Source organism: Falco biarmicus, chromosome 8 (genome assembly GCF_023638135.1).
Source record: "Falco biarmicus isolate bFalBia1 chromosome 8, bFalBia1.pri, whole genome shotgun sequence".
Lineage (NCBI taxonomy): Eukaryota > Metazoa > Chordata > Aves > Falconiformes > Falconidae > Falco > Falco biarmicus.
This window is the reverse complement of record NC_079295.1, coordinates 5,306,902-5,334,742: the sequence shown is the minus strand read 5'-3', so window position 1 is coordinate 5,334,742 and position 27,841 is coordinate 5,306,902. Positions and strand designations below refer to the sequence as shown.

Genomic DNA, 27,841 nt, shown 5'->3' with positions numbered 1-27,841 from the left:
CATACCTACTAAATGCCTGTAGGCTTGTCCATGAAAACACATGACGAGCATGTTTCAGGGAACACAGTAGTTCTTAGGGGCAGGGTGATGTACTCTGTACACAGCTGGGATGAAATCATATGGTGGGTTGGCCCCAGCCAACAGCCAGGCACCCACCTGGCTGCTCACACCCTGCCACCTCCTGATGGAGCCGGAGGAGGCAGAGGGAAGGTGAGAAGCCCGGTGGGTGCAGATGGAGATGGCTCACCAGGTGAAGCCAAAGCCAGGTGTGCAAGCAGGGCAGAGGAGCCATTTCTTCACGGCTCCCTGTCGGCAGGCAGGTGTTTGGCTGCTCCCTGGGAAGGCAGCCTTCAGCACGCACAACCAACCACTGTCTGGGAAGACAAAACACCACAAACACGGAGGTCCCCCCCTTCCTCCTCCTTTCCCTGAGCTTGTCTTGCTGAGCACATCGTAGGGCACAGGACACCTCTTTGGGCAGCTCGGGGCAGCTCTCCGGCTCCTGTCCCTCCAGTGGAAGGAGGTTTTCAGCTGCATAATCTTATTATCAGGACTCTTGTACACAGTGAAATTTATGACAGTGCATAGACCAAACAGCAAAGTGCAATAAACGTTTTTTGGAGGTCGTAAGTAGAAATGCTATATATAACCACGTAACAGCAAAGAAGAAAATAAGAAGATGGATGTCATTCATGGTATACACAGACCCCAATACCCTTGACTTTGTAATTTGATTTCAGGAGGAAACATTAACTTTTAATCCTGGGGGAAAACAGGACATCTTGAGCATCGCAGAACAGTTCCATTGAATGCCTTCTCCACGGGGGCACAGTGGGAAGGACAGAAAGTCTTGGCACTGTGCGAGCAGCGCTTGGCGACAGCCAGGATACTGGTGAGTCATCAGCACCATCCCAGCCCCAAATCCCAACCGCAGCACTCCACGGGCTGCCGTGGAGGAGTTAACTCCATCCCCACCCAACCCAGGGCAAATACAAAGCCTGTTACTCCTGTTTCATATTTTTTAGCCTTCTTCAGTTGTTGCTGGTAATGATGTTGATGTCGATGTGAAAACATGAAGGTACAGCTGTGGGTACAACATGCCCCTGGAACACGTTACCTCTCCACGTTCCATACATTAATGTCCCCAGACGTTGCAAGGCTGGGGAGAGGAAGGTCTCACCATGTCCCTGCTCTGCTGATCCCCAGCTTCATGTGCAGTGATGTGCGTCTTCATCTCTGCTGCAAAGCAATTTCCTACTTAATGTTTTATTTTCGTACCTTTTTGGAATGGGAATCCTGAGAGGGATTTTTATTTTGGAGAAGGAAATGTTACAGGAAGATTAGGTCCTTAAATTCCCCTTATTTCTCTGCATTATTTCCCTTTGCGTGGTGATTTTTGTAAAGCTACTCCTTTGTTGCTGTCCTCAGGGTTCTTAGTTTTTGGTGTGCCAGTGACCATGTTCAAGGTGATTTTTGCTTTTTTGCAGATAATATTTGACTATTAGGAAGGTATAATTTTAATGTAGAAAGAAGATGGCATTGCTTGCAGCCTCGTGTCACAGGGAAGCCTGATGTGTCCTACTGCAGTGCACATCCCAAAGTTTGAGTTTATTCTAGGAGAGATCTAAATGTAAAGGATTTACCCACTTTCTGTCTGGCTGGCTTCTCAGCTGACTCTAATTCTAGTGGGTGGCTTTTCAGTTGAAAATCTCTTTTGATCCTCTTTGCAATATTCTAATGCCCCATGTTTGCTTAATCCCCTCGCTGTGCTGCTGCCTGGTGTTTTCAGGACTGCGCTTTGCATGTCCTCCCGTGCTTCATGTTTTAGTGCCGTCAGATATTGATTTAAAAAAAAAAAAAAGAAGAAAGAAAAGAAGACTTGCATATATATTAGGGATATTTATCTGGCTGGTGTACTGTCTTATTAGCAAAAATGTAAGTAATATTTAGTATCTTCTGTTTTCCCTGTTTATGTTTTCTAGTGCTGCACATGGAGTAAGGATGGTGTCCGCTCACAGGGAGGTGCCTGGCTGCACAGAGGCTGACAGCGTCTGTTCAGATTCACTGCTGACCCTCTGCCAAACACGGTCTCCGGTTCCATATACAGCCTGAAGCGAAAGGTCCAGCTGCCTCTTGCCCCAGAGCTCCTGGGAAGGATGTCTTGCTGCTTCTCCTTCGTGCTGAACGTGCAGTGCTGCTTTGGTGATTCGGCTCAGCTCCTGCAGGCGCCACGGAAGGAGCCACCTTTTAGAAAGGTTACTTTAAAAAAGCCCTTGTCATCGCCATGGCACCAAGATGAGCCGTAGGCTTGGCTGAGGGCAGTGCTCGGAACACAGCTTAGTCCTCTCCTAGCACAGAGCCCGGGTCAGGGCACGCCGCCAGCGAGCCCCCGCTAGCAGCAACGATCCACCTCTTCCCACTGGGAGAAATTCCACTGTTCTGGAAAACTGTCATCTCAAATGAGAATTCATACTCAGAACTGGGTTTAAAGATTTCTCGGCTGCTTCTGGATTCCTCAGGTGTCTTTGCTCACTGTTTACTCAAAGAGAGTGACTGCACAGCCCTTGGGGAGCGGGGGCAGCCCAGCGAGCCACAGCGAGCCTACTGCTCGCTGTTGTAGGGACACAACCTGAGAAGCCCCAACAGCATTAAGACAGCATTAGGGCTTTTGTAATAATCTTCAGGCTTTGGAGCAACCTGGGAGAATCTCGCACGGTGCAACTAATTCCTACCAGTCACCAGATGCTTACAAAAGTCTGGAATTTTTAGTATTTTGGGTTTTTAGCTTAAAAAACATTTTTCTCCAAGTTACACCTCTTGAGCTAGTGGCACATATAAAATGAGGCTTTACGTTGCAAAAGCATCTCGGTTTTTTGAAGGAAGGAAGAATACCTTACATCTGGTGTGACTAATAATCCAAACGTTGATTAATCCCATTCTTCCTCTTACAGCTATAACGTTCTGTATGGTGTCCTCCTCTGGCCCCAAAGTTTTTTCCCTCGATGTCCTTATGCCAGACCCTGATCCTGGTTTTACCTTGCTATATGTAGGCTATGGTGAAAGTGTCTTCTTGTATCGTAGCAGCGCTACAAAAGCTGTAACCTATGTTAGATAGCTATGTTTTTAAGTATTTAATATTCACCCTGTTTCATTAATGTTTCTTGATAAATCTGCTAAACAAATGTATAAGACGGGAGAGGTACAAAAATGATGAAGGATGGAATAAAGGTGCTTTATCACAAACAGGTGCCAGGTTTGTGCTAAAAAGCAGAAACAGGGAAAGCATTTCAGGCCTTTTCTTGCAGATGACAAAGGACAAAAGTTTCCATGGGCTTTCTCTGACCAAATGCTTCCTTGTAAACTTTGTTTTGTCTGTTCTACAAAATACCCAGCGTATTTTCTTAATGGGTCCTTTTTAACACTATTTCAATGAGATGCAGTATGAGGTAATTTCTCGAAAATATCACAGGTTTTATCAAACAACCAGGATCCACTTTGTGAATTAACTTTTGTTTCAAAGATTCCTAAAACTGCCCAAATAGACTCCTGCTATAAACTTGCTATTAATTTCTTGGTTAATGGCTAACACACATTGAAACAAAGGCATCCAACTATTGCATTCAGTTGGCTAAACATTTGTGCTGTATAGAAAGGTGTAATTTATTTTATAACCCCTCTTCTGGTTTCTTCTTTTTTATTACAGATAAGTAGAGTTGTTCTGTGGGAGAAAAGAATTCATACCCACACATTGCATCTCATTTTATCTGGGCAGTGTGTCTTTACAGCGTCATGTATTGTCGCAATTCTCTTTTTAGACATCACTTGTAAGCATCTAGACAAGTTCTAAGCAAATAATGTTATTTCTTCACAGAAACTTTTGCAAATGTGGTGGCTTAAGTAGTTCCAAATGTCTTTGTGCAGGTGTCGGTGACTGGGTGAAACAAACTACTGCAGCTCAGCCCCTACCCACCGAAATGCTGCAGCACGCACTGAAGGGTAAGTACAGGAGTAAAACTGAGCACGTGCTTCAAGTTCTACTGCTAAACAGGGCATTTCCCCCATTTTTTGGAAAAAACCAGGTCTTTCCCCAAATATCTCACTGTGATCGTGATCAAGACTGATGATAACCGTCAGCTATTCTCACCTAGTGCAGGGGGTTCATTGATGTGTACGAAATTCAGGGAATATACTGACAGTTCGTGTTGTTTTTCTCCTTTGAGCTATAGCAGTTTATGCACACTAAAAAAACAAAAAAAAGAAAAGAAAACCCATATCAATAACAACGGGTTAAACATTATATTTTAAAAGTTCAGAATACCTTCATGCAAGAAAGTGGAATTAGGATTTTATATTTCAAATTTTTATTCTTTTCTATTCTAAACTTAAAAAATATCAAACCCTCTTTTGAGAGCAGGAGGATCAAAAATAATCATGATCTGGAAATCGATGTTGTGCCCCAAGGTTCAGAGCAAACATGCAATCACCACTGTCATGTACTTTTGGTAGCAACGGAGCTGAAAACTAGGGCAGCACTGAGTGATTTCCGTGGCGTGTGCTTGGGCATACCCTAATTATACTTGCATTACTTTTAATCAACGTGGTTGCAAACATCGAGGAAACATTTTCAGAAAATATGAGCTCTGAGAAAAGGCTTTGGTAAATCTGAGCTGTGTGCAGAATGCAAGAGCAGTGTATAACGAAACAAGAGTTAGGTACAGAAGAATCTATAGCTGAGGAGAGGAACATCTTTCCCATCAACAAAACACTTTATTTACAAAGTGTTTACTTAGCCTATAGAGCTGTTTGTTGTAGTGAAGTAGACTTCCTTTGCATCATGGGTTTGATATTAAAATTCTACCAAAGTACCTTGTTGCAAGGCAGTCAGAGCACACCACGTAAAAATTTCAGGCGTTTGGATTATTAGGAGATTTTAGTCAATGAAAAAACTTTGGGGGTTTTTAGCTCTTCAGGCTGTATACTGATATCCTAATACAGGTACAACTGATGAGTAGGGACTGAGTTGGCGGCTGGGTTTGGACAGGTCCAGTACGCCTCCGTGGTGCTTGAGAGCCCTTTTGGAACGCCACATCCCATGTCAATGGGTTCTTAAATTAACTTCAGCCTTGCTTGCGAAAAATAATTCTTTTTTCTTGCTTTCTGAAAGAAAGTCAGGGAGAATCTGACCTGGCATTTGTCAGCGTGCAGGACCACCTGGGCAGCACCTAGTCCAAACCAGAGCTGCTCACTGCCCACCCAGCCAAGCACCCAGCACCGCTCAGAACGTGAGGAAGAAGCTCTGGGGTTATTGTACATTGGGCGCAGGTGAAAAGGGAGAGAGCTGAGGTATTGCCCAGCAGAAGGGGATGCAAGTAGTACAGAAATGAGCATAGGATAGCGCGGGTTTACGGGGCACAGAGGAGGAGCTGAAGACTTGGAGGGGGAGAGGTTTGTGGATGTGGAGGAGCCGTGGAGGGTGGCAGGTGGAAGGATGAGGACAGGAACTGTCCAATCGTATCAGAGGGAGGGAGAAACCAGATTTCATTTTTCCAGTTACCCCGGGACAAACTCATTAAAAGTTTGCCTTCTGGTACAGAGGCTGGTATGTGACAAATTTTACACCAAAAGTAGTAGCTGAGCAATTTCTTACTGAAATTCCTCTGAAACACCAGCACTGCTATCACCCAGCCCGGCAGCTGGGTACCGTTCCAGCAGTGCCAATACTGGCCTTATCCGGTAATTTCCATGGCTCAGTTTGCACCATTTTCCTCCTGTTGTAAATGTATTTATGCTGCATGCACCTTGTTATCGGGAAGTGCTTGTACCGCTCAGGGGACATCCCAGCAATTTTCCCCCACTGAGGTGAACACGTGCAACCCGAGCAGGGCATGCCAAGCGTTTACAGGGCTTGGACTTTATTATAAGAAGATCTAACAAACTCTAATAAGTAAATAACTAGTAAAAATAGCTAATGAAATACATACCAGATCTTTTGGAACAAAAACATCAAACGTGGTTCAAAACAATGTCTTCCATGTGGAGAGTTCCTTCCTTACCCGTACAGGAAAGTGTTTTCAGCTGCTCCAACTGGGGAGAGGGGTGAAAGAGGCAGCATGAGCTGGGAAACTGAGTCCCAGGAAAGGCTTTGGTGCCTGTGTCCTCCCAAAGCAGTCCACGCACGGCACGGGCTCCTGTGCCCTGGCAGGGCGTAGGGTACCCTGGGGACCCCGCAGCCCCTTCTCTAGGCAACTGCTGCACCTCGGAGGCCTCCGTGCTGGGGCTGGGCTACCTCAGATTTGGGCACCATGGTTTTCAGCAGCACAGCACCTGTGTCTGGCCCCAGCCTTTTACCCTGAAACGCTTTATGAGCTAAATATTTCATCGACTGCCTGGTCTGTGCCTGGTGGTAATCATTTCAAATGGATGTTCCGCATTTAAAAAGACTGACTGCTCTGCTTGAGCCAAACAGCATAAGCTGTCTTGCATACTCCACAGCTAATAAAATATTAAATATATTTTGGCACCCAGAAATAAATACCAGCTCGAAATTCCCATCACATGTATCTCCTTCTTCTTAACTCCCCGTCATCCCCCCTTGCTTTACATTGAAGTGCTGCTGCTCAGACTAAACGGTTTGTTGTCGGATGTGAGACGGGGAGGCGAGTGCTGCACACGTGCCCTGCGGTTATTATCCGCTGGGACATAACAGAGCGATCAAATCGGGTGCTGGTGATGTGCCGTGCAGAGGAGGGCAGCCTGTGAAATGTCTGCCCCGCGTCTCAAAGCTGCTTGGTGGGAACTACACTCGCTTCAAAGCTGAAGTTGGAAGTGGAGCCTTGTGTTAGAAACCAGGTTAGACTAAAAAAAGAGCATGGTAGCCATAAACCGCTATAAAGATATTAATAACTTAGGAAGTTCATATTAAAAACTGTTTCAATACAGTTTAAAAATCACAGTTGTAATAATACCACTGTGTTAATGCAAGGTAATGGTGCCTTTCCAGTACGCCGTCTTGTTTTCACTCTCAGGGCTATGATTTCATTTGATTTGCTCCCCCAGCCACCCAGAGGCAGACTAAAGCAGTAAGAAAAACATCTGATCAAAATCTACCCAGGTCAGCGGGCCCTCGGTCAAAGCTTCTTGAAATCAAAGGGTAATAGTGCCGCTGGCCTGAAACAGGCTTTGGGTCAGCTCCGAAAGCAGGCTCCTGGGAACACTTGCATGCACATGCTCAGCTCCCGAGGGGTTTACTCCTGGCTGGGGCACACACCCCTGAAAAATAGCCCGTGTGAGGACCCAGAGCTGATGCTGGTACCTGAGGTTGCCCTGGGAACTGCAGCTGGCAGGAGGCCGGCGGTGAGGGTCGAGCTTTGCACCCTCCTTGCACCCCAGCCCCAGAAACTCTCCCTTCAGTCCCTAAGGGCAGCGCGGTTCCCGTCAGAGCTGGATGAAGCGACACAGCAAAGGCAAACTCCATGCACAGCACTTGTCAGCTGAATGCTTTCTCCGGGCCCCAAAGGAAATAATTAGTAAAATAAGTTGGGGGTTTTTTTTATTTATTCACGGATGGACTGTTTGCAGGTGATGAGTGTCATATTGCACGGTGCTGTCAAGCGGTCGCGATAGCCGTAAGCAGCGAGCCTTCCCTGTAACTCCCGCTGGTGGCATGTGAGGGTGTAGGGCGCCTGCCCTCCCTGCCCTGGGCTGGTGGGCTAGGGAGGGGGGCTGGGGGTGCCGGTCATGGGGCCGGCAGCAGGGACCGGGGGGCTGTGGGGTGCTTTCCCGTGCCTCTGCTCTCCCAGTCCCCCACGGCCCCGCCTGGGCTTGGTCACAGCCATGCAACGGGCTAAATGTGACCCAGCAGCTACATTTATAATAACGTTTTTCTTGACTTATATTACCAACGTAGTGTTTTCTTTGGCTTTGATAACACAATAAATTCCTTGGCTGGCAGATGCCTAGCTGGAAATAGGTTAGAAACCTACTCAACGATAGAACCGTTGCCTCAGCGCGTAGGAAGGTTTGTCCATGGGCCAGCACAGGTGTCTGAAGAGCGTGCTGCCGCCGCCGAAGGGCAGGGTTTTGAAATCACAGACCCACAGCCTGGCTGGGTTGGAAGGGACCTTACAGACCAGCCAGTCCCAACCCCCTGCCCTGGGCAGGGCCACCAAAACTAGGCAAATGGCTTATCTCAATTCTAAGTAATTCTAATTTAAGTAAGAACATGTCTGGATGATCATGGGCAAGAGTTAAATTTCCTGTTCCAGGTTAAACCCGCTCAAGCCCCACCGAGGGGGCTGGCACGGGCAGAGCTCACGGACCCCTGGCTGCAGGCGGCGCCGGCTCCTTCCCGAGCCGCACATGGAGCTACAGCTGGTGTCAAACAGCGCATCGAACCACAGGCTGGCTGGTGGGAAGGGACCTCCCAGACCATCCAGTCCCAACCCCTGCCCTGGGCAAGGCCACCTGCCACCAGAGCAGGCTGCTCCCAGCCCACCTTGAACACCTTGACCCCCTGGGCACGTGCTGTGCTACCTGTGGTGGCCATGGGCCAGCACTCCCCCAGAGCAAGGACACTTCACCCAGCATGGGATGTCTGCTCACGGCCTCGCTGGGGAAGTATTTTTCATTTTGTAGCATCGCCTTTTTTAAAAAAAAATTAAGAGTATAATTTTCATTTGCTCAGCTCCTTCATTCAGGAAGCTTTCTGTTCGGGTGGGAGTGTATGTTAAAAAGCTTTGGTGTAATTAGTATTTTTCTGTTACTGCACAGCTCATTCAGGCCTCGCCCCAGCTGTCCTGTACTTGAATATTCACCAGTAATTAACATTAATATTCACTGGTAATTAACACCCGCTGGCTGACGGGTGGCTCCATGTCTCGGCGTGGGCTGGGCCCAACGCACCATCCCCACCCCCGGAGCTTTTGACAGGCTAATTACCCCCTCCCGACCCCGACCCCCTCCCTCCCCCCGCGAGACCCCAAGGGGATGCGTTGATCCCTCCCGTTTTTTCCCGTTTCTGTTTGCATTTTAAAGCGCTGCGGTCCGGCGGGGGCGGGGCGCTGCACGGGGGGGGCGGGGCCAGGTGGGGGCGGGGCCAGGGCGCTGTCGGGGGCGGGGTCAGAGCCGCGCCCCGCCCCGCAGCCCCAGCGCTGCCGCCCCGGCGGTGCCGCGGGGAGCGCCCGGCGGAGCGGTGTGAGTGGGGGAGGAGATGATGGTGCTGATGTGGCTGGTGATGATGATGATGATGATGATGATGATGATGATGATGATGATGATGATGATGATGATGATGATGATGATGGGTGGGGGCCCCTCCCCGACCGCTACCTGTGCGAGCGCGGCGGAGCCGGTGCTGCCCGCTCCCCAGCGGGGCGGGGCGGGGTGGGGCGGGGGTGCCGGCGGGGGGGGCGCTCGGTGGCGGAGCCGCGGGGGCGGGGGGTGCCGGTGCCGGTGCCGCGGGCGGAGGCTGGGCGTTGGCCGGCGGGAGCGGCCGGCCCTGCCCGCGGGGGGGCGCGGGGGCCGCTGGCGGGCCGGTGTCCCGGTGTCCCGGCGTCCCGGTGTCCCCGTGTCCCGGGGCGCTGGCCCGTCGCGCCTCGCCACCCTTCTGGTTTACTGACAGGACTCTGGAGGACCGCCCGGCCCGGTCTCGGCGCCGGTGGGACGAGGGCCCGATCCTGGAGGCACCTCTGGAGGAAGGGGCAGCCCTCCGCGCCCTGCCCGCCGGCGGAAGCCGCTGCTCGGTGGCCGGGGGCGCGCCGGTGGCGCCGCATCTGCAACATGCGCTTCCCGCTTCAGCCTCCCCCGCCGCGCCGGTAAGGTCCCTGCCGGCATCCCACCTTCCGTAGGGCCTCCGGGGGGCGGGCAGCCTGGTGCTGGTGTCGTGGGAGGGGTGGGCCGTGTCCCACGGGTGAGCCGTGGGGCCAGCGGCGGCCGCGGGCGGGACCGACCCCCAGCACGGCAGGAGGGGTGGCTGTCGGGCGGGCTGTCGGGCGGGCTGTCGGGCGGGCTGTCGGGCCGGCTGTCGGGCCGGCTGTCGGGCCGGCTGTCGGGCGGGCTGTCGGGCCGGCTGTCGGGCGGGCTGTCGGGCGGGCTGTCGGGCCGGCTGTCGGGCCGGCTGTCGGGCCGGCTGTCGGGCGGGCTGTCGGGCCGGCTGTCGGGCGGGCTGTCGGGCCGGCTGTCGGGCCGGCTGTCGGGCGGGCTGTCGGGCCGGCTGTCGGGCCGGCTGTCGGGCCGGCTGTCGGGCGGGCTGCTTGGCCTTCGGGTGGGGTCCTCCAGCACCCGCGGTGGTGCCTCGCGCCTTCCGCCAGCTCGCAGCGGTGTTGCTGGGACCCAAGTCCTCCAAACTGGGCACAAGGGAGGTGCTGCTCCAGCTGGGCATTGCCCGGGAATTGGCGGTACCGTGCCAAGCCAGGCGAGTGATGCAGGGCACAAAGGGAAGCGGCGCGGGGGCTTCTGTCGGCTGCCATCCCACTGCGGGGAGGCCGTGGCACAGCTGGGTTCGCTGGCCGAGGTGGGCTGGGGGGTCTCGGCTGCCCCGCTGTGCCCCGATGCCTCTTGCAAGCCTCAGCACCAGCCCAAATGGGGCAGGGTACCTTGACCTGGCACACCATTAAGTGCAGGTTCAGTAGGGCAAGATCAGCCACGGCAAAAATCATGAAACATTTAGAAACGTGCTTTCTCATAGGTCAAGAAGTAGGACTCCGAATTAGGTTTCTAAATATAGCAATTTTTTACAAAAGAAGGAAGAATACAGGGATTTATACAAGTCTTAACAAAGTGGCATTTTTAACCTTCAGGTACACATAAATTAGTTTTCTTCTGAACATTACGTTCTACCGAGAAAATTATTTCTTTAACATCCCTTTGGTGCATACAAGTTGCAGGAGGGGTTGTGTGGAGCCTGGCACTGCTGGTGGCTCCAGGGGTGAGGTGGCTTCATGGCAGGGCGCTGGGGCAGAGCGGGCAGTGCCACCAGGCTGCGCAGGGCTCTACAGCCCAGCCTGCCTGCTGGCCACCACGCTTCGCGCGCATGAGGGCGGCAGCTCCCGTACAAGTCGAAGCTGGCATGTTGGGAGTGATCGGATTCAGGAAAACAAATACTGGGGGAGAGCTGTGAGACAGAACGGTGCTTAAAGCTGACGTAGTGCTTCGCTGCAGCTCTGGGCGGCTTCTGTACCACTGGAGCATCTGCTCGTTAACTCCTCACATCATTCCCTTACTCCTTGGCTGATTTCTGCCAATAGTTAGTAATGTAGTTGTGATTTTAAAATGTGGGGCCGTGTTTTCCTGCATGTCCCTGTGTGAGGCGTGGAAAAAATAGGTCTTCTGTTGCATTTCTAATTCTGCTTCCCAGTTTTACAATCAGCTTCTGGATAGGGAGATTAAAAAATAAAATGAGTTTGTGTGATGCTTTTCTTGTACCCGCCTCTGGTTGATCTTGGGCAGGTCCTGGCCATCTCCTTCCCGCTGACTTTCATGTGCGTTAATCCAGTGGGGGCCTTTGCCTTCATAAGGGCATCACAGAGCGAACCAGCGTACCTCATTCATGCCGTATGATCTGTGGCTCCATGTGCTCGTAGCTCAATCTTGTGACAGATACTACAATAAAACACGACCCTGACAGACAGAGATATTGATCCGCTGTTTTACCTGCTGCTGCTCATCAGTTCTTGCTGGCAGCATCCCCAGGCTGAGCAGCAGCTGGGGATAACGGCAGGAGGGGCTTTCTCGCTTGCACAGATTTGTGCATCCCTGCTCGCTGTCTGCAGCGGTCTGTCTGTGGCTGGCGCTTGTAGAAGACGGGAATGTACCTTTGTAAACAAGGCTAGGTCCTAAGCTTTAGCATAGTATAAGTAGCTTGATGTTTTGAAGTGCTCCTGAAGGTGGGCTGTTAATAGCTGGGCTGTGACTCCACAGCTGACTTGCTGGGGTGGAAGCTTTGTGGTGTATGTGGGGAAAGAGCAGTTTCCGCTCTCGTTCGTTCAAAACTGTCACAGCATTGTAATAAACCAGCAGGCTGCTTCCCCTGGTCCCAGTGCCCTGCCTTACAGCAGCCCGGCCTCGGGGTGGGACCTGGCAGTGTCTCTGACACCCTTTGGTGGTCTGCCTTGCGTTGTCCTCTGCTGTGGGGAAAATATTTGTGCGGATCATCAGGCTACAGATCTGCAGCTAATACACATGGAGGGCTGGGCTGATGATTGCTGGAACTGTGGGCTTTGCTGCAAGATGTGTTGAACCCCTGTCTTTCCATCTTACACAAGGCAAGGAAACAGCTGTGCATGTACTAAAAGCTTTGTATCTGTTTCTTAACATTTTGTTTCTGTTCACTCACCAATTTTGAGCATTATTTTGTATTTGGGTTCTTAGAGAGTTTCAGATCACCTCTATGACCGTTAGCTTTTCCTTCCGCTCAGCCAAGGCATTCCTCTGCGATTTCTGTAGTTGGGTTCCTTAAATCCCAGCTAAACCTCTTGCAGATGGAGTTTCTGAGAGGCTGGGTATCTTCTTCATGCCCTTTCTTCTACAGCCTTGCTTTAAGGCCTCGCTTGCTAAGGCAATCCATTGGCCCACTCTTACTTATCTAGAAAACAGGCTTTCATCGACAGTAGACATCCCGCTCTCGTCTGTGTGAGGGTACGTTAACATTCTCCCTTGTCCCCGGTGTGGCAAAACGTCTGTACTGATAAATGCCTGCTTACTTGTACTCCGAGGCATCGGGGGAAAAAACCACCAGGCATTGAAAATTCAAGCAGAATTAACATATTGTACGTATTTCTGTCCAAATTTGGAGAAAATAGAAGGATGTACAGTTGCTTAGACAAGCAGCAAAGTTAAAACAAGAGCAGAACCTGTAAGAAGGGTTCAGCATCCTCTTGCCTTCAGGCTGCCCTCCAAGCTGCGTGCAGCTCTGCTCAGCAAACCGCCGTACTGGGAGGAGGAGGGAGGGTTTCGGGACAGGCTGACTGGGTGCAGTTTTGCTTTCATGAAATTAGACAGCTACCAAGCACACCGTGTTCTTTACTTTTAACCAGACTTTTTTTCCTGAATGAAAACTAAGCTTAGAGCTGCTGAGGGCTGTGCCTGTGGGCACAGCTGTTTTCTGAACCATTGGTATTTTTACCTTGCTGTGCTTCACCTTTGCTTGCTACATCAACTGTCCTCGTACTTTTGAAAAGCCTTTCACAGTAAACTAGAGGTCATGCTCCATTCCGGGAAGTGTGTGGTTTTCCCATTCAGTTACAAACTGGGTTGGAAGCCTGCAAAAGTTTTATCCGTTCTGGCCATTGGGAGGGAGGGGGGAACACAAACCTTTGAAATTCCAGCTGTAGCCTGAAGGAGAGAACCGGGAGACTTTCACTCCCGTGCTAATCCTGCACAGCAGTGGTTTGCGGTTCCTGCATCCAGCCTTTTCCAATCTGCAGCTCTGATCTCTCCTTGGCAGTAAGCAACAGGAGAGGGAGAGGACGGCCCTGAGAGGAACAACAAGGGCTCCAGCTCTGCTCTTCGTGGCCCAAGTTGTTTTGGGGTGCTGAGGTGTTGCAGTGATTGCCTGAGGTAGCTGAGATCTTGGGAATCATGCTTGTCTTAAATAACTCTAGCTTTCTAAAACTTCCATTTCCTATGATTAGAAGTAGTCTTTTATTATCAGCGTTGCTACAGTTGGTCTACTCTGTAGGATTTGCAGAAAGACATGTTTAGGGAGAGGCAGAAATGAAAACTGGTGGCAGAAATGAAAACCGTGAGTGCCCCTGCCTGGGGCTGCTCTGCACAGGGAGCCTCGAGCCCGGCAGCGATGAGGTGCTGCGTGCTGAGCGAGCCGTTCATCCCCCCAGCATTCCTGTGCTGCTGCTCCATTCAGAAATGCAGGATATCCCAAGGCGCACTGTCTTGTAGCCTCCTGGATAACATCCCACCTTGTCAGGGGGAGAAACGGCGGACATAGGGTGTTCCGACTTTCTGTTTCTCTCCGTTAGTACATGGAGGATGTAAATATCTAATGCAGTGAGGTGCAGTTCAGAGGTCTGGATGCCTGAGCGCTGGTTGGTTTACATCTGCTGGTATGCCAGCTGCGTTACCTGCCTGCAGTTTGAGTATTTTTGTTACAAAGAGTAACGTTTATTGTCTCTGTGATAACAGCGCTATGATTATCTGACTGTTCTCCCTGTGCGCTGGGATGAGAAAGGTCCGGGTGGTGGCAGGAGCTCTGAGAGGGAGAAGGGAAAGCGGGAGAGACCTTTTTAGCTGAGGCAAAGGCTGGGGCGCTCCAGATGCCGGCCTATCACCCCTCCTACAGCCTTGCTGAAATCGTCCGTAGCTGGACTTGCTGTGGAAGGAGGTCGGCATCCTGCATATAGTCCCGGAGCCACTTGCCCAAGCAGTGGCCCTGCTGCACGCCCGGGATAAGGTGCTGTGTATCAATTGCTGCAGCCTGCCCTTCAGTCTCGCTCCTTAAGTGCTGTATCATCCTTTTACCTTTGTCAAAGTCAAATACTGTGGGTGACCAGGCAAACAGACTGCTGTGAGGCCAGCGCTACAGATTCATCTAACTTTGTGACAATACGGGACTCTGATGTCTTCGCAAGTGCCAAGTCGTATTTCTTGGTTCCCTTTGCAGAGTCCCAGTGGTGACGCTGTCTGTGCTGTACTGGGGACACGTGGGACAACTTGATAAAAGCAGGTGTGGTTTTGGTAAGCAGCATACTGAGCTTCTCTTGTGGATGCTGAGGGGAAAACTAAAAGCTTCCCTGGCCAGAGAAGGGTTACAAGGAGTCCTAGTTGAACCCAGAAGTTTGGATAGTGAGGATCCTGGTGCTGCCACGGCAGAAATTACCCACTGTGTTCCTCTGGGCAAAGCTGCACCGAGCTGTTTTGAAAAGCATGACTTATTTTTAATCTGGTGGCTGCTATAAAAGAAAGTGTTATAGAAAGTGATTCCTTGCGGTATAGCATTGAACTTCAGGGAGGTTTTTTCCAAAGGTCTTATGGATGGCAGCCATTTAAACAGCAGCAGGAATTTATTCGCCTGTGATAGCTAGAGATGTTGTATAACAGTAGCGCTCTTGCTGTTACACCTGTCTCCGTTATATGAAAATGTATTCCAGAGAGGCAGGTGAAACTCTTATTTTTGGGTAGCTTGCATTTATCCCTTTGTAATTATTTCCTATTGATTATTTTAATACCTTAAAAAGTCTTACTTATCTAAATAAAACTGCAGTTATGCTATTAACGCATTTCTCCTGTATTTTCTATTGTACAATAGTGAATTGCAGGCATCCTTTTACCATTGTTGTTTCCTGCAGTAGTTAGGAATGAACTTACCTCGGCGGGAAACACGTAGCCAGGCTGGCAAAGGGGCTGCTTAGCCCTCTCACACAGGGGGTCACCTATGCGGTACGACTCCCTCAGTATTTTCTCTCTCCTTGTAGCACTGCAGGGCACCCGTGTAGTAAATGACCTAACAGGTGACACAACACCTGAACTTGTCCTCGGGAACTTCCAATTCCAGGGATATGGAAGGGAATCGATTGTTTTCAGGACTCTTCTTCAATACGATAAACACTGTGTATTATTTTAAGTGAAATGAGGTATTGAAAAGCATACTGACTGTATGTCCACTCAAACCGAGCACAACTAGGACCTGTAAAATCAGTCTTTGAAAGAGAAGTCGTGTTAAGGTTTGTGGTGGTGCTGCTGTAGCTCCTGGTGACAGAGCAGATGGCAGTGCCCTCGCCTCTGCTCCAGCTCGGCGCAGCAGCGTGTCACCTGGGGCTGCCTCTGCGGAGCCTTGAGCCATCCGTGTGGTGGTGTCCGAGACACCGCTGGCAGCACAGCACAGCTGGGACACGGAAAGAAACAGGCTCCTATCAGACACCTTTGCCTTGTGCAGCTACTGAATGAAACATCATGCTGGGAGTAAAATGAGCTTTTTTTTTTTTTGCTTTTTTTTTTAAATTATTATTTTTACTCCCCTCCCTCCTTCCCCGAGAGTGTGAGCATTGTGAGGAAGGCTAGAGATGTTAAAACCCCTGTCAGAACTTAACACTCCGACAGTGAGTTAGGTGGAGAGGATTTAAAGAGTGTTCGCCATGTATGTGCAAGCAATGGTTGTCAGAAAAACAAGAAAGCAGCTGGAAGAGTGAGGGTGGCTTTGTTTGCCATCATTTGTGTGCCAACAATTATTAACTCGAGTAGAGCGGGCAAACGATAAAACTTACTGCAGTGACTTGGAAAGTAGTGTGCTCTATAAACAATGAAATGAGCAACAGTCAAGGAATTTAAACCAGGGTCAATAATTTTGCTTTTAAGCTCAACTAGCAATCAATTTGGAACAATTTAGTCGTCGTGCATGCCTTGCTATCCTAGAAGTTTTCTAGCCCGCCCCTTGCTCTGTGCAGGACAGTCACACACACAGTTGGTTTAGCCCAAATGAAAAGGCAGAGGTAGGAAGGTTGGGAACAGATGTGAATTCTACAGAGGAAGATGCTGACCTCGGGAATTTCTCCCTACTTGCTGTAGGAGATGCTTGTCTTCCCTCTGCTCACATTCCCTCCTTCTGTCTGCTAGACCCTAACTCATCTGCTGGTGTCCCTCACAGAAGGGGAAATGAAATCTGCAGTTGTAGGATGGAAACATCTCAAAATGATGATAAAATACTAACTAAATCTGGCTACCATTTAACAGACTTCCTTTAAAAAGCGCAAGAAAAGGGTAACATATAAAAGAATATGGCTCCAAACTTAGATTAAAAAAAAATCCAGATCTGAACAGTTATTAAACAAAGGGTCAGGGATGAAGCTCTGATAAAATACATTGACTGTGGCATAGGGCATTTGTATGGTTGGGGTATCTGAGGTTTAAATCTACGATATTTACAGTTCTGGCTAAGCCTAAGGAGGACACAATATCTAGTTCTAGTTGGTACCAGTGCTGCCGTGAGAAGGATTGGACAGCGGACCTGTGTGCCTCCCGCAGGAGCTTGTCAAGTACCTTGGCTGGGTGCAGGCTGCAGCTTTCGGGTATCAGCGATCCTGGGTTATAGATGCTATTAGTGATTTTTTGCATATTAGATACTTCAAGCTACGTGTTTGTCCAGAAGAGCAAGTGGAAATTAGTCTTATTAATGTTTTATTAACGGTAAATATTGAAATTAGACATGCACAAGAGATTACCATTAGAAAGCTTTGAATTATTCAGGTTTCTGAATTGCTTTCAGACATCTCCTTGGCCTCTGGCCTGTACGCACGTCCTGTGAGCGTTTTAGGTTTCTTCAATGTGTGCAGTTGATGGACACAGGTATAAAGCTCATGGGGGGAGTTTTAATAAACCTCCATAGGGATAAATGTGGCTTCTTGTGCAGTGAAGAGAATCCTGCCTTTTACTCATTTAATAACAAGTTATTACAATAAAAATATCACTGAGAGCTTAGCTGTCCTCCGTGCTGGGTAAAGCTGCAAGTGCTAGCGGCAGGGTTTGTGTTACAGGCTTGTCAGCTGTGCCGCCCGCTCTGAAACACGCTGGCATGCGCTGAGCGTGGCGTCACACACAGAAGAAGCTCGCTGAATTGTACTGACATGATTTACAAGCCTTTCTCTGAAACGCTGAAATGTTCTGATACAAAGCTATAGGTATGAAAACATCGGTAGGTACTTCGCGGTTTCAGAAGCCCTTTAGGTCTGATTTTCTGCCAGGAACACCAGCCACTGCTGCCGAGCACGGCCACTTCAGCCCTACAAACTTTGCTGAACAGGAGTGATGCTGTGATCAGTGGCAGGAGGAGGAGAGAGGCTGCTCACCGCCAGCCTGGTCCTGGACCGGGCAGCACGACCTGTGAAGCCTCGGTCGCCTGCACACGGGATCCATTTCCTCTGCAAATATTTGCCTGCGATTAGGTTCCTGGATTGGAGCCCCTGTTTCCCCCGGTATATAAAGCAAATAAATAAAGCTTAACATCTTTGCCACGATTATGTTTTCGAAGGCTATTTATGAAAAAATCTTTAACTTTGGCTGACCTTAGCACAACGTCATCGGGCGAAGCTGTAGGGAACAGTTGGTTTCTGTGCAGCGCAGTCTTTATTTTGGCTGGCAGGCTGTTAGCTCTGATAAGCGGGTAAGCTCATGCCAAGCGAAGTCAGGCATATCATGAGACTCTGCTTTGCCTGCGCAGAGAAAGTAGCTTGAGGAACAGCTTTGTAGGATAATAACAACAACAACAATAACCCATATATAGAATTTGGGGCTGAGCATTTCTGATTCCTGAGGAGGTTGCCAAAAGGACCTGTCAGGTGTTCCGTTTGTCACTGTCCCTCCTGGAGATGTAGAATTGATCTGCTTTAGCAGAGTGGTGCCTTCGCTCTGTCAGAACTACCCTGGCCATAGCGGTCCGCTGCTGCTTTCCCTAACCTCTCAAGGGGAAAATCCGAAAAGCAGCTCTTGTTTCTCATGAATACCTTCTCGTGATGGCATGCCCAAGCCTCCCTGAGCACCAGCAGAATGATTCTGAGAATTGATCTCACCCCTGGCCAAAGGGTGTGCAACAGCCCTGACACAAGGCTCTTGTTAGCTGGTGCTTGTGCGGTGCTTCTGTGGGGTGGTTTGGGGTTTTATTTTCATTTTCTTTAGCAGCAGCAGTCACTGGAGTTAAACAGTATTTGTTTACAGATTCAGGAAAAGAGCACTGCATTGTCTGTTTGGAAGAAACAGATTATTTTATATTTTATCTCCAACCCCGCCAAGACCTTTGTGCTCCTAGATGGCTTCCATCACGTACTGGGAATGGCATTCAAAGGCAGCTTGAATTGGGGTCAAGCTTTGCCTACTTGTACTAGATGGATGTTATTGATAAAAACATTTTACGCATACCACACAGATTTATTAGAGTTGCTTCAACAAGCGCCTGTAGTGAATTTAGCTTTCCTTTGAGCTCACTGAAAATGGTAGACTTTTATTGCATTTATATGAAACTCTATTTTGACAGATTTCTTCAGAAGTAAAGAAGCACAAAAAGAGACGTTCTGTTCTTTGAAAATAACCGGAGCCACTGGCAAGAAGCAGCAACACCGTGCATCCAACACAGAAACCATTTCCAGGTTATCAAAACATGCTGTTGAACTGAATTTTGCAGCTGCATTTTCAAATGTACCATGGGATGCATCAAATCCAAGGATGCCTTTCAAGGTTCAAATGCTGTCCAGGATGAAAGGATCAGGGAAGGTCACGAAGGATGCACTGGGGAGAAATCATCACTGATAGCAGCGAAGGCAGATGAGAAGAGTCCATCAAGCACTATAGTGCTAGACTATGCGCACCGTCTCTCCCACGAGATTCTTGATCAGGCGGTGAAGCAGTGGGCAGTGACTGAAAGCAAATATAGCGACATCCCTTTTATTGAAAGCGATGTGCCCTGAGCCCCGGCTGGCAAGGACTGCCTGCGCAGTGAGTGTCCTCTCTGTTAAGCAGTTTGTATTTGGTACTAGTGCAAATAAAGTCAAATCAGCTGTGAATGGGAGCATAATGCCACTGTATGAATGTGTTTGCGAGGAGAGGTTGGAAAAAAATTGCCTTTTAACCTATATTGCTAAGAAACTAATTGGATTATGGTAGAATCTATTAATCAAGTGTCATTTGTTATCAGCCGTCTGTTCTGTCTTTGTACGTGTTGAATGTGATCAGAAATCAGTGTTAAAAAAAGATGGGAAGAGTGTGGCTGCCCTGCAACTGTACACAGAGTGTACACAGAGGCCCCAGAGATGCTTAACGACAAAGCGTGGATTATTCTTATGTACTGCACAAAAAATTAGTGGCCTGTTTGTAGGTGAGAAGAGAAGAACTCTCTATGCTTGGTAAATTTGTCTGCATTTTGCTGAAGTGAAATCAAGGTCTGCATGTAGCAAAGATAACCGCTGTCATAAATTTTACTTTGATCCTTTGACCCGACTGTAAACCACAAAATAATGAAGGTGATGAGAAGCATCTCATAAAACCAAGACGTATTCAGGGAACCATATGGATTATGATACTGTTCAACTTCCATTCTTGAGCGAACCAGTGAGAAACACTACAATATTGATCAACAGCACACTAATTAACAGATGCGCTGGCTCCCGTAAATGCACGGAGGCTGTTCTCTAAAATTCTGCAGTAAGACAATTTAATGACATCTGATCACTGTGTTCAGACCAAAGCTGTTTGGGGTTTTTGCCTGGGGTTTTGTTGGGGTTTTTTGTTGGGTTTTTGTTCGGGTTTGTTTGGGGTTTTTTTTTTTGTTTTGGGTTTTTTTTTTTAAGCTAGGGTGCCAGTTTGGGGGTGTGTGGTGGTTTGGTTTTTTTACTGTAACCCACATAGGTGTGCAAAAACTACTGATGCTAACTAGTGAAATGAACCTTCAAAGGTGTATAATTTTAGGACTGTTTTTTTCATGGGAACTATGGCTGCATTACACCAGAATGTCACTCTTAGCACCCTTGGGGCAGTACGCTTTCCTTCAGCTTCTGTAGGCTCTTCGCCTGCTCGTTGGTGAGACTGTGTACGGCCACGCAAATATGAGCTCCGGAACCCTAAAGCCTGAGCAGCGCACCGAATTGCTGAATAAGCCTTAGGCCCAAAGCTAAAGGGCTGCGTTCTTTACCAGTTTTTATCTGGCTTGCATCCACACATGGCACCCTGCTTCTCCAGGACCTGCAGCCCGACCTACTGTACTCATAACTAGCACTTCAGATGTCAAGAAAGGGATGAATTAACCAGAGCCGTCTTAGAGCTACAACTTTGCTGATGTTTTATACACAGTGAATGCCTTGTAAAAGCTCGGGGGTTTAGCACCTGCTTTGTTCCTTTTTCTGTTATGGCCAGTTTAAAAGGTGTAGGTTTTTTTCCTCAATCAAAGTGCTTTCCATTTTATGTTTTCATTTTATAGAAAAATGTTTTCCATACTGGCAAAAACTGTTACTATTTTTAAAAGGTAGTAAACGATACTTGTAGTAAATGATATAAAGCATGATTTTTCAAGCAACGGGAAGCAAGCAGAAGCAGAACTATGTAAATCATTACTTTTAGCTTATTCTCAGATATAAGACAGTCTGTGAATTGAGCTGTTTCGTAAACTTTGTGATGCAAACTTAGTTATTTGAAATTCACCTATATGGGGAAGTAGTTTTACCAAGAGTAAACTGTGAAAAATGCTTCTTTGTAACATAGCGCCAGACTGCTGTTAATTCACAGTGACCAGACTATGGTCTGGTAGACCTGCTATTAAGACTGTTCTCAGGCTTCTGCTGAAAAAGGGAACAAAATCTGCTCATGTTGTAATGTTTTCTTCTTTGAAATAACATAGTCTTCTTTGAAGCCATACGTAACCTGAGGTATTATGGCCCACTTAAATTCTACTGCTAATAGGGATGTTCCCTGAAGCTCTAAAGCATGTAAAACATCAGATCATACCCTACATTTGCTCTACCTAAAAAAACTCCACACCATATACTAAGGTGAATTTAAAACCAATATCAAAGCACTGATCAGATCAGTACATATTAATTGAATATTATTTACCCCCAGTATTTTAAAAGATTCCTATTCTTACCACAGCTAAAATAAAGCTTTAGTATAAAAAAGGACAACCTTTCTAAGATTAGCCTCGACTCAAGAATGTTAACACTGCCAAAAATAGTAATTAAGGCAAAAAAAAAAAAAGAAAAAGCCTCAACTCCACAGACATTACTTGCCAGACAGGTGAATAGCAGACAGAAAACTGCACTCGCTTGAAGAGTGCATTTGGGTATACCTGACCCTTGTACAAATACCCTGGTGGCTGCCGTGGGGAGATAGGTGTTGCAATGTCTCAAATCCTTCCTTTGGATGTAGCCTTAGCATCTGTGTCACCCTCCTGGAGTCAGAACCTAAATGCACTTTTGATAGCGGCTTCTCCATTGGCAGGCTGCCACTGCATGGTCCGACAGCAGGCAGAATTATAAAATAATATAAAATAGCCTCAAGTTACATCCGAGCATCCGTGTTGATAAATACTCAAGATTTCCCCAAAGCAAGCTAACAGCTAAACAAAGCAGCTAAATTTTAACAATTGAACGATTATACCTAGGTATAATTAAACACACATGCCGGTGAGCTTCCTTTTGGGGTACTCGCTGTGTGGGGCGGCTGCACCGTTTGCCCAGAGAGCCGCCCGTAACAGCATAGCGACAGCATCACCTGCTGCTTGCCATGTCCAACCAGTCACTCACCTGCGGCCACAAGGCTTGTCCTCCCTCATTAACGCTTGAAGACTACAGCAGCTTCAATATGCCTTGAAGTGCAGCTCCCGCTGGTTGACGATGCTTTCTGTGGCACTGGCACTTCAGGGAAGGCACGCAGCAAATGGAAAGCAAACAAGCTTACAGACAACAGGGAGACAGCTTCTCGCCAGGAAAATAATCTCTTCTACAAAACACTGTCCTTAATAAATAATGCACTGACCCTTCATAAAAGAAAAGAAATTACAGTATGTTCAATGCTACATTCTGGTGAGAGATCGAAGGAGCTCCTCGTTCCAGAGGTCTGCTGCGTTTTTAATAGGCACAATACTAATATGTAACAATAATAAAAATAAAGACTCCTTCACCTAAATAAAATTACACCTGTTTACTTATCATTAGATTACTCCAAGCAGCGCTATAGTCTTACAAAGCCACTTGTAGTGGCTTTCCAGCTAAGTTGCCACTGATTCTTTGACTTGGTTTTGTGTAATAAAGGCACTCCAGTATGGGATGGGCATACTCTGCAGACACCATTTACTTCTATTCAGGAGTTAAAAAGAAATTTGCTTTATATTTTCTCCAGGAAACAATTATTGTCTGAACGGGTACAATGTGACCGACTTGATATTCTAATAATGGTTCAAAACACATTAACTACAGCGCAACTTTGTAAAATTGATATTTCTGGAGTAAGACACATCATTCCCAAATAAAACACACTACGATATATTTTTACAATATTTTTTGTGGAAAATATTTTCTTGTGGATCAAATAAAATTAAACTTACCATCTGCTTGTATGACTTTGATTTGCTAAAAATGCACAGATTGGACAGGATCTTGTCACCGTGAGTTTGGGATAATTCCTGTTCACAGAAATGTTGAAAGCAACTGAATGTGCAAGGCAAAGTTTATTGTTTCAGGAGTATACTGTTGCTAACATGTTGTAAGTCCTTTGCAGTCAGAGAAGGCGTGAGCCCTGCTCCTTGGGGATTACTGTTTCTCATTAAATACAGTTGCTGAAGATTGCTCCTTTAGTACAAAACAATGGAATGAACCCATTTTTAAAAAATAAAATAAAAATAGCCATTGTTTAAGATTATCTAAAATATACAAAAATTTTAAAAAATAAGAAGGGAGGTTTACATTTCTGAGAGAACTAGCATGAGGTAGAAATTCAAGTCATGTTTTCAGAACTAAATCTCTCAACTACTTTTGAAAAGAAGCTCATGGACTGTCTCATGACAAATATGAACACGGTAACGTCAACTCACAGCAGAAATTTTAACAATTTTGTCAGACAAATTCTAGTGACAAAGCAAGGTGCCATTTTTTCTTGATTTTGCTCTCCCTTTTGCTCGCCTCTAATTCTCTGAGAGGCACCTTGGTAGTTCACCTCAATGCCTGACTTTCCGGGACTTAGTTTCCAGGCAACAGCTTCCAGGAAGGAAGGAAGGAGCTTTAAGCCAGCAGAGACTGCTGCTGTCCTAATGAAAACTGCCCCGCGTAGAAAACCCCGTAAAGGTTCTGCTGTAGCTCTGACTGTGATTCCCCAGTGCTGACTACTGACTGTTATTTGACCAAAAGTCGTCTTCTTTTAGTCTCAGTGGATCATCTTCAGCGAAGCCAAAATTTGTATTTGTGACCTGCCTATAACTGCAGAAACAAACAGGAAGAGATACTGATACATGATTTCATTAAGCATAAAGAAGCACGCAGCCTTAATGTCGAAGAAAGCTTAGTAGCTCTGTGTTGCACACACAATAGAAAAATTGATTTCACCCCCTCTAAAAATTATACTTTTATCAAGGGGTTCTGGTTATGCCATATAACTTCAAGTATTATTAGTATCAGAACCCAGCAAGCTTTAATGCACATACAAGGGGGTTTTGATGTATATTTAAATTTTGATCCCAACAAATACATTTGTTAGGACATGCTGGGTTAAAAATCTGTACAATCTACGTCGCAGCAGATATTTCGTGTTTTCCCTTATTCATTATCTTCAGTACATATTGGTGTTTTCAGAATCTTTTTCTCAGCCCCTGCTTTTGACAGATTTTCCACCCAGCAGACGGGATGTTCATGGGCACAAGCAAATGGGATCCCAGACTAGTTGGTACAGATAAACTCCAGCCATGCGCAGCATTAGTGCCAGGCTGACCTCTACCACTAAAATCATCAGTCAGTCACCATCATCAACGGGAAACATCCCTGCTTAGGGTTCAGAGGAAGGTCTGAGACAGTTTAAGACCAGGAAAAACTAGCAATGTTTGAAATCATGAAAAACTAGTTACGCAGGTCAATCAAACTTAATGGCATTTTTTTAAAAAATGGTTTTACAAGGAAACAGAAGTCTGCTCGAGGCTCTGGCAGTATTATGACATTTGAAACAATGTGTACATCGCACAGCAAATCTGAATACCGACCAAACGTTAAATCAATAGAACAATTTCTTGCTATCAGACTAATAATGTGTCAGTCTGACCTTTTATTTAAAAGACTACTTAACACCATGCATTTAGCATGTCTTGTATTTTCCTTTGTTGCTCTGACTACTTTGAAGCTTGAAGTATACTTTATTTTTATTGTAAAGAGAAGAATCTGAGGCACAATCCCAATTTAACAGACCAGTGACAGAGCCAAGAATACAAAGGTCTCCTGACTTCTTGCTTACTAGGTCATCCCCCAAAGGCTCCTCCTAAATGAAGAGCTGATGCAACAAATTAAATGTTAATCATTGTGTAAAGCAGTAAAAATAACAATTTGCCTTAAAGTGATTTTCCCCCTTATTAACCAGAGATATAATTATTTTGCTATGATGGCAGCAACACAAAAGAGAATGTTCCTGAATGCAAAAAAAAAAAATAAAAAAATAAAATAGACTTACAAATCTCAGGCTAGCTAAAAAAGTCTTGTCAAACTTTATCACACTATATTAATTTTTATAATCATAGAATTAAGCAGGCGAATACGATGTCAATAGACTCGATCTTTACAACTTGAGATCATTGTTTCCCAATGGCTTAAAGCAATCGTCCACAAATTCATCACTGACTTCTTCTAGAGCAGCTGGCTTCCATCTGGGGGATTGGTCTTTGTCAATCAGCACTGTCAGGTGGAGTATAAAAACACAAAAGTTTCTTGTAAGCTTCCTCTAATTAGGATGACTTCAGATTGCATCAAGACAGACAACTACAGTGAGTACATGGCGGGGGGTGGGGAATCAATGTGCTCTGAAGGTGACAAGAGGTTTTGTAACACATATATTTCTACTCTCATAAAAATTCTTGAGTTTTGACCTGTCTAGAGACATATCTGGGACTTGCCTGATGACACAAGGAACTTCAGAAGTAGCCCAAGCCTTGAAGGAAAAGACCTGAAATTAGTGTTTTCTGTTTGACCTACTACTCTTGCCTGACTTCTGGTTTTCAGTGTGAAACTGGGAACAGTATGCACGATGCTCCTTGTGGACAAGGGCTTTCACATCTCTGTGTGCAAAATCTGGCTTTTTGTAGCATATAGGACAGGGGTCCTCAAACTTTTTAACCAGGGGGCCGGCACGTGGATGCAGTGGCAGGCAGTCATCTGCGGCTGCTTGGTTTCCCCCCCAACCCCCAGTGGGGGAGGGGGACGGGGGAGGTCTGTAAATAGCGGGGGCCAGATTAAGGACCCTGGGGGGGGCTGTATCTGGCCCGTGGGCCATAGTTTGAGGACCCCTGATATAGGAGATGATTCAAAGTAGGTGTTAAATGCCTAAAGCTAATTGAAACACATCATATAAACTGATAATGAAATAACTAATGTGACAGATACTGTAGACCTATGTAGATTTAACTGTGAGGATTTGTATAATCTTAGTATGTATACTTTACACTGTATCCTGGGAAATATATCACTGAAGATAAAATCATCAGTGAGTGAATCACATGTAAGAGTATAACAAAAAAAAATACCAATTCTCAAAAAGCATTCCTTATCTCACAGGAATGGTGAAGGCATGTCAGCAAGAACAGCCACACTAGCAAACAATAGGAAGACAAGAGAGAGTTTATTTGTGTGTAAAAACAACCAATATGAATGGAATTCCAGAGCGTCCTTCTGAGCACCTTTCTGGCTCTAAGAAAACCCATAAAGGTGCTAATCAAAATGTGAAATTGTTATAATTTAAAGTAGAACAGCTATAGTAACCATGGCCCTCTAGGATGCACCAGCTACACAACATCCCTCCTCAACGCACATTCCCTTCAGCTGTGTGGTATCAGCAACTGATGTGGAGATGCACCTGTCCTGGGAGACCTTCTCACTGCCACAGCCCCCAGCATATAAGGGAGGACAGGCAAGAAGCACCTTTTCAGTTCCTCTGCTAAGATCTGAATTTGTTTTTTTGTTTTTCCTTTCTGACAAAAAGTTCAAAGTAGGATGGTTCTAAAGGCATGTGGGCAGGAGATGCTCACAGAGGCTAGGTATCTGGAAGAGTACCGGCTGGCTTTTTGGTAAGTTGTGTCTTTCTATATAGACTTTGTTCTTGGTGACTAAACTAGAACCATCCAGGATGAGAAATGTGCAAAGGAGCTGGATTTTTAGTGGAAAGAATGACCACCTTAAAGTTTGTGTTCTATCAAAAGGTGAGTGTTATGGCAGTCTGTGGTAAAAAGTGTGACTTGAAAACTTCTTTTTAACTTTTTCCCCTACAGACGATATTTGGAAAGTGCCTAGAAAATAAATACCATTCAAATGACAACTGCACTAATTAATATTTTTGTAGCTGAAGACACACAGGTATCACAACTCTTTAGCTTGCATCTCCAAAGAGAAAGGAGAATCAGAGCCCTGCAACCATTTTCCTGCAAAGAGAGGACTAGGGGCTCCTCGGAAGCAAATAAACGCTAATTTTGAAAAGAAACTCATTATGTAGATAAAAGCTGCAATTCCATAGACGGTAGAATCCATATGGGCAATTCTTTAAAAGAAATGTGCTGTAAAAGCATTTTTTTTAACTAGGTCATACAACTGGCTAACTTACTTAAAATTTATGATCCTGTCAGTTAATTTAAATTGTCATGATGTGAAGCCATTGATTAGGTTAAAAGACATAATTGTCCCAATTTGACTGTATTTATTCCATTGGAGTAGTACTTACCTAATGATTTTCTTCAACTTTAGTTTAAGTTCACAGTCTGACCAAAGTAATCTTGACCACTACCCACAGGAGCCAAAGCTGCCTGGAGATGCTTTACATATGAGGTGGGGTGGGGTGAGTCCATGCGTATACTACTACAGCTTCAACTTAGTAGTAATTGCTGATTATTTCTCCACTCCATGGCACTACTGTGTAATCAAGTTAATCTTTTTGTTTGGATCTGTGGCCGGTTTTACTCTGGTGGATAAACTGAATGCTTATAATGGCCTTTCCAGTGAAATCTTTAATCTTATTTGTTTTTTAATAGTATCATGAAAATATTCCCTTTCTGCACTAACTTGTGTATGTTTTGTGTTTCTCCAGCTTGAGATACTGATTACTATGAGAATGGAACAAAAATTCTGAGGACTTCTAAGGTAGGCTAAGGGAAGTTCATTAGGATAAAAGTAACTGAACA

General features: G+C 46.5%; 2 protein-coding genes across 12 annotated transcripts in view; one reads left to right on the top strand and one right to left on the bottom strand.

Moving 5' to 3' along the window:
- The first annotated feature begins 1,807 nt into the window (after positions 1 to 1,807).
- C8H2orf88 (chromosome 8 C2orf88 homolog) lies at positions 1,808 to 19,927 on the top strand. Of its 11 annotated transcripts, none has more exons than XR_008823546.1 (4): positions 9,442 to 9,812; positions 14,615 to 14,688; positions 17,481 to 17,624; positions 18,974 to 19,132. XR_008823546.1 is itself a non-coding variant. In XM_056349436.1 (3 exons), the coding sequence occupies exon 3, from the start codon at positions 19,140 to 19,142 to the stop codon at positions 19,401 to 19,403; it is 264 nt and encodes an 87-aa protein (XP_056205411.1). In that variant the 5' UTR covers positions 1,808 to 1,935; positions 3,922 to 3,996; positions 18,974 to 19,139; the 3' UTR covers positions 19,404 to 19,927. The 11 variants fall into 11 exon arrangements, 6 of the variants coding, with proteins under 6 accessions (XP_056205411.1, XP_056205414.1, XP_056205415.1 ...); XR_008823547.1 differs by having other exon boundaries at positions 17,481 to 17,638; XM_056349436.1 differs by lacking the exons at positions 9,442 to 9,812; positions 14,615 to 14,688; positions 17,481 to 17,624 and adding exons at positions 1,808 to 1,935; positions 3,922 to 3,996 and having other exon boundaries at positions 18,974 to 19,927.
- Positions 19,928 to 23,133: 3,206 nt separating this feature from the next.
- The window catches only part of HIBCH (3-hydroxyisobutyryl-CoA hydrolase), a 44,960-nt gene continuing 40,252 nt past the window's right edge, over positions 23,134 to 27,841 (bottom strand). Inside the window, exon 14 of the mRNA XM_056349433.1 lies at positions 23,134 to 25,352. Coding sequence (XP_056205408.1) covers positions 25,237 to 25,352 — 116 coding nt within the window. The 3' untranslated portion in view covers positions 23,134 to 25,236. The remainder of the gene's footprint in view (positions 25,353 to 27,841) is intronic.

What these genes read in the sequence shown, in the direction of transcription:
- C8H2orf88 (XM_056349436.1), top strand. Translation starts at nt 19,140, where the DNA reads ATGGGATGCATCAAATCCAAGGATGCCTTTCAAGGTTCAAATGCTGTC.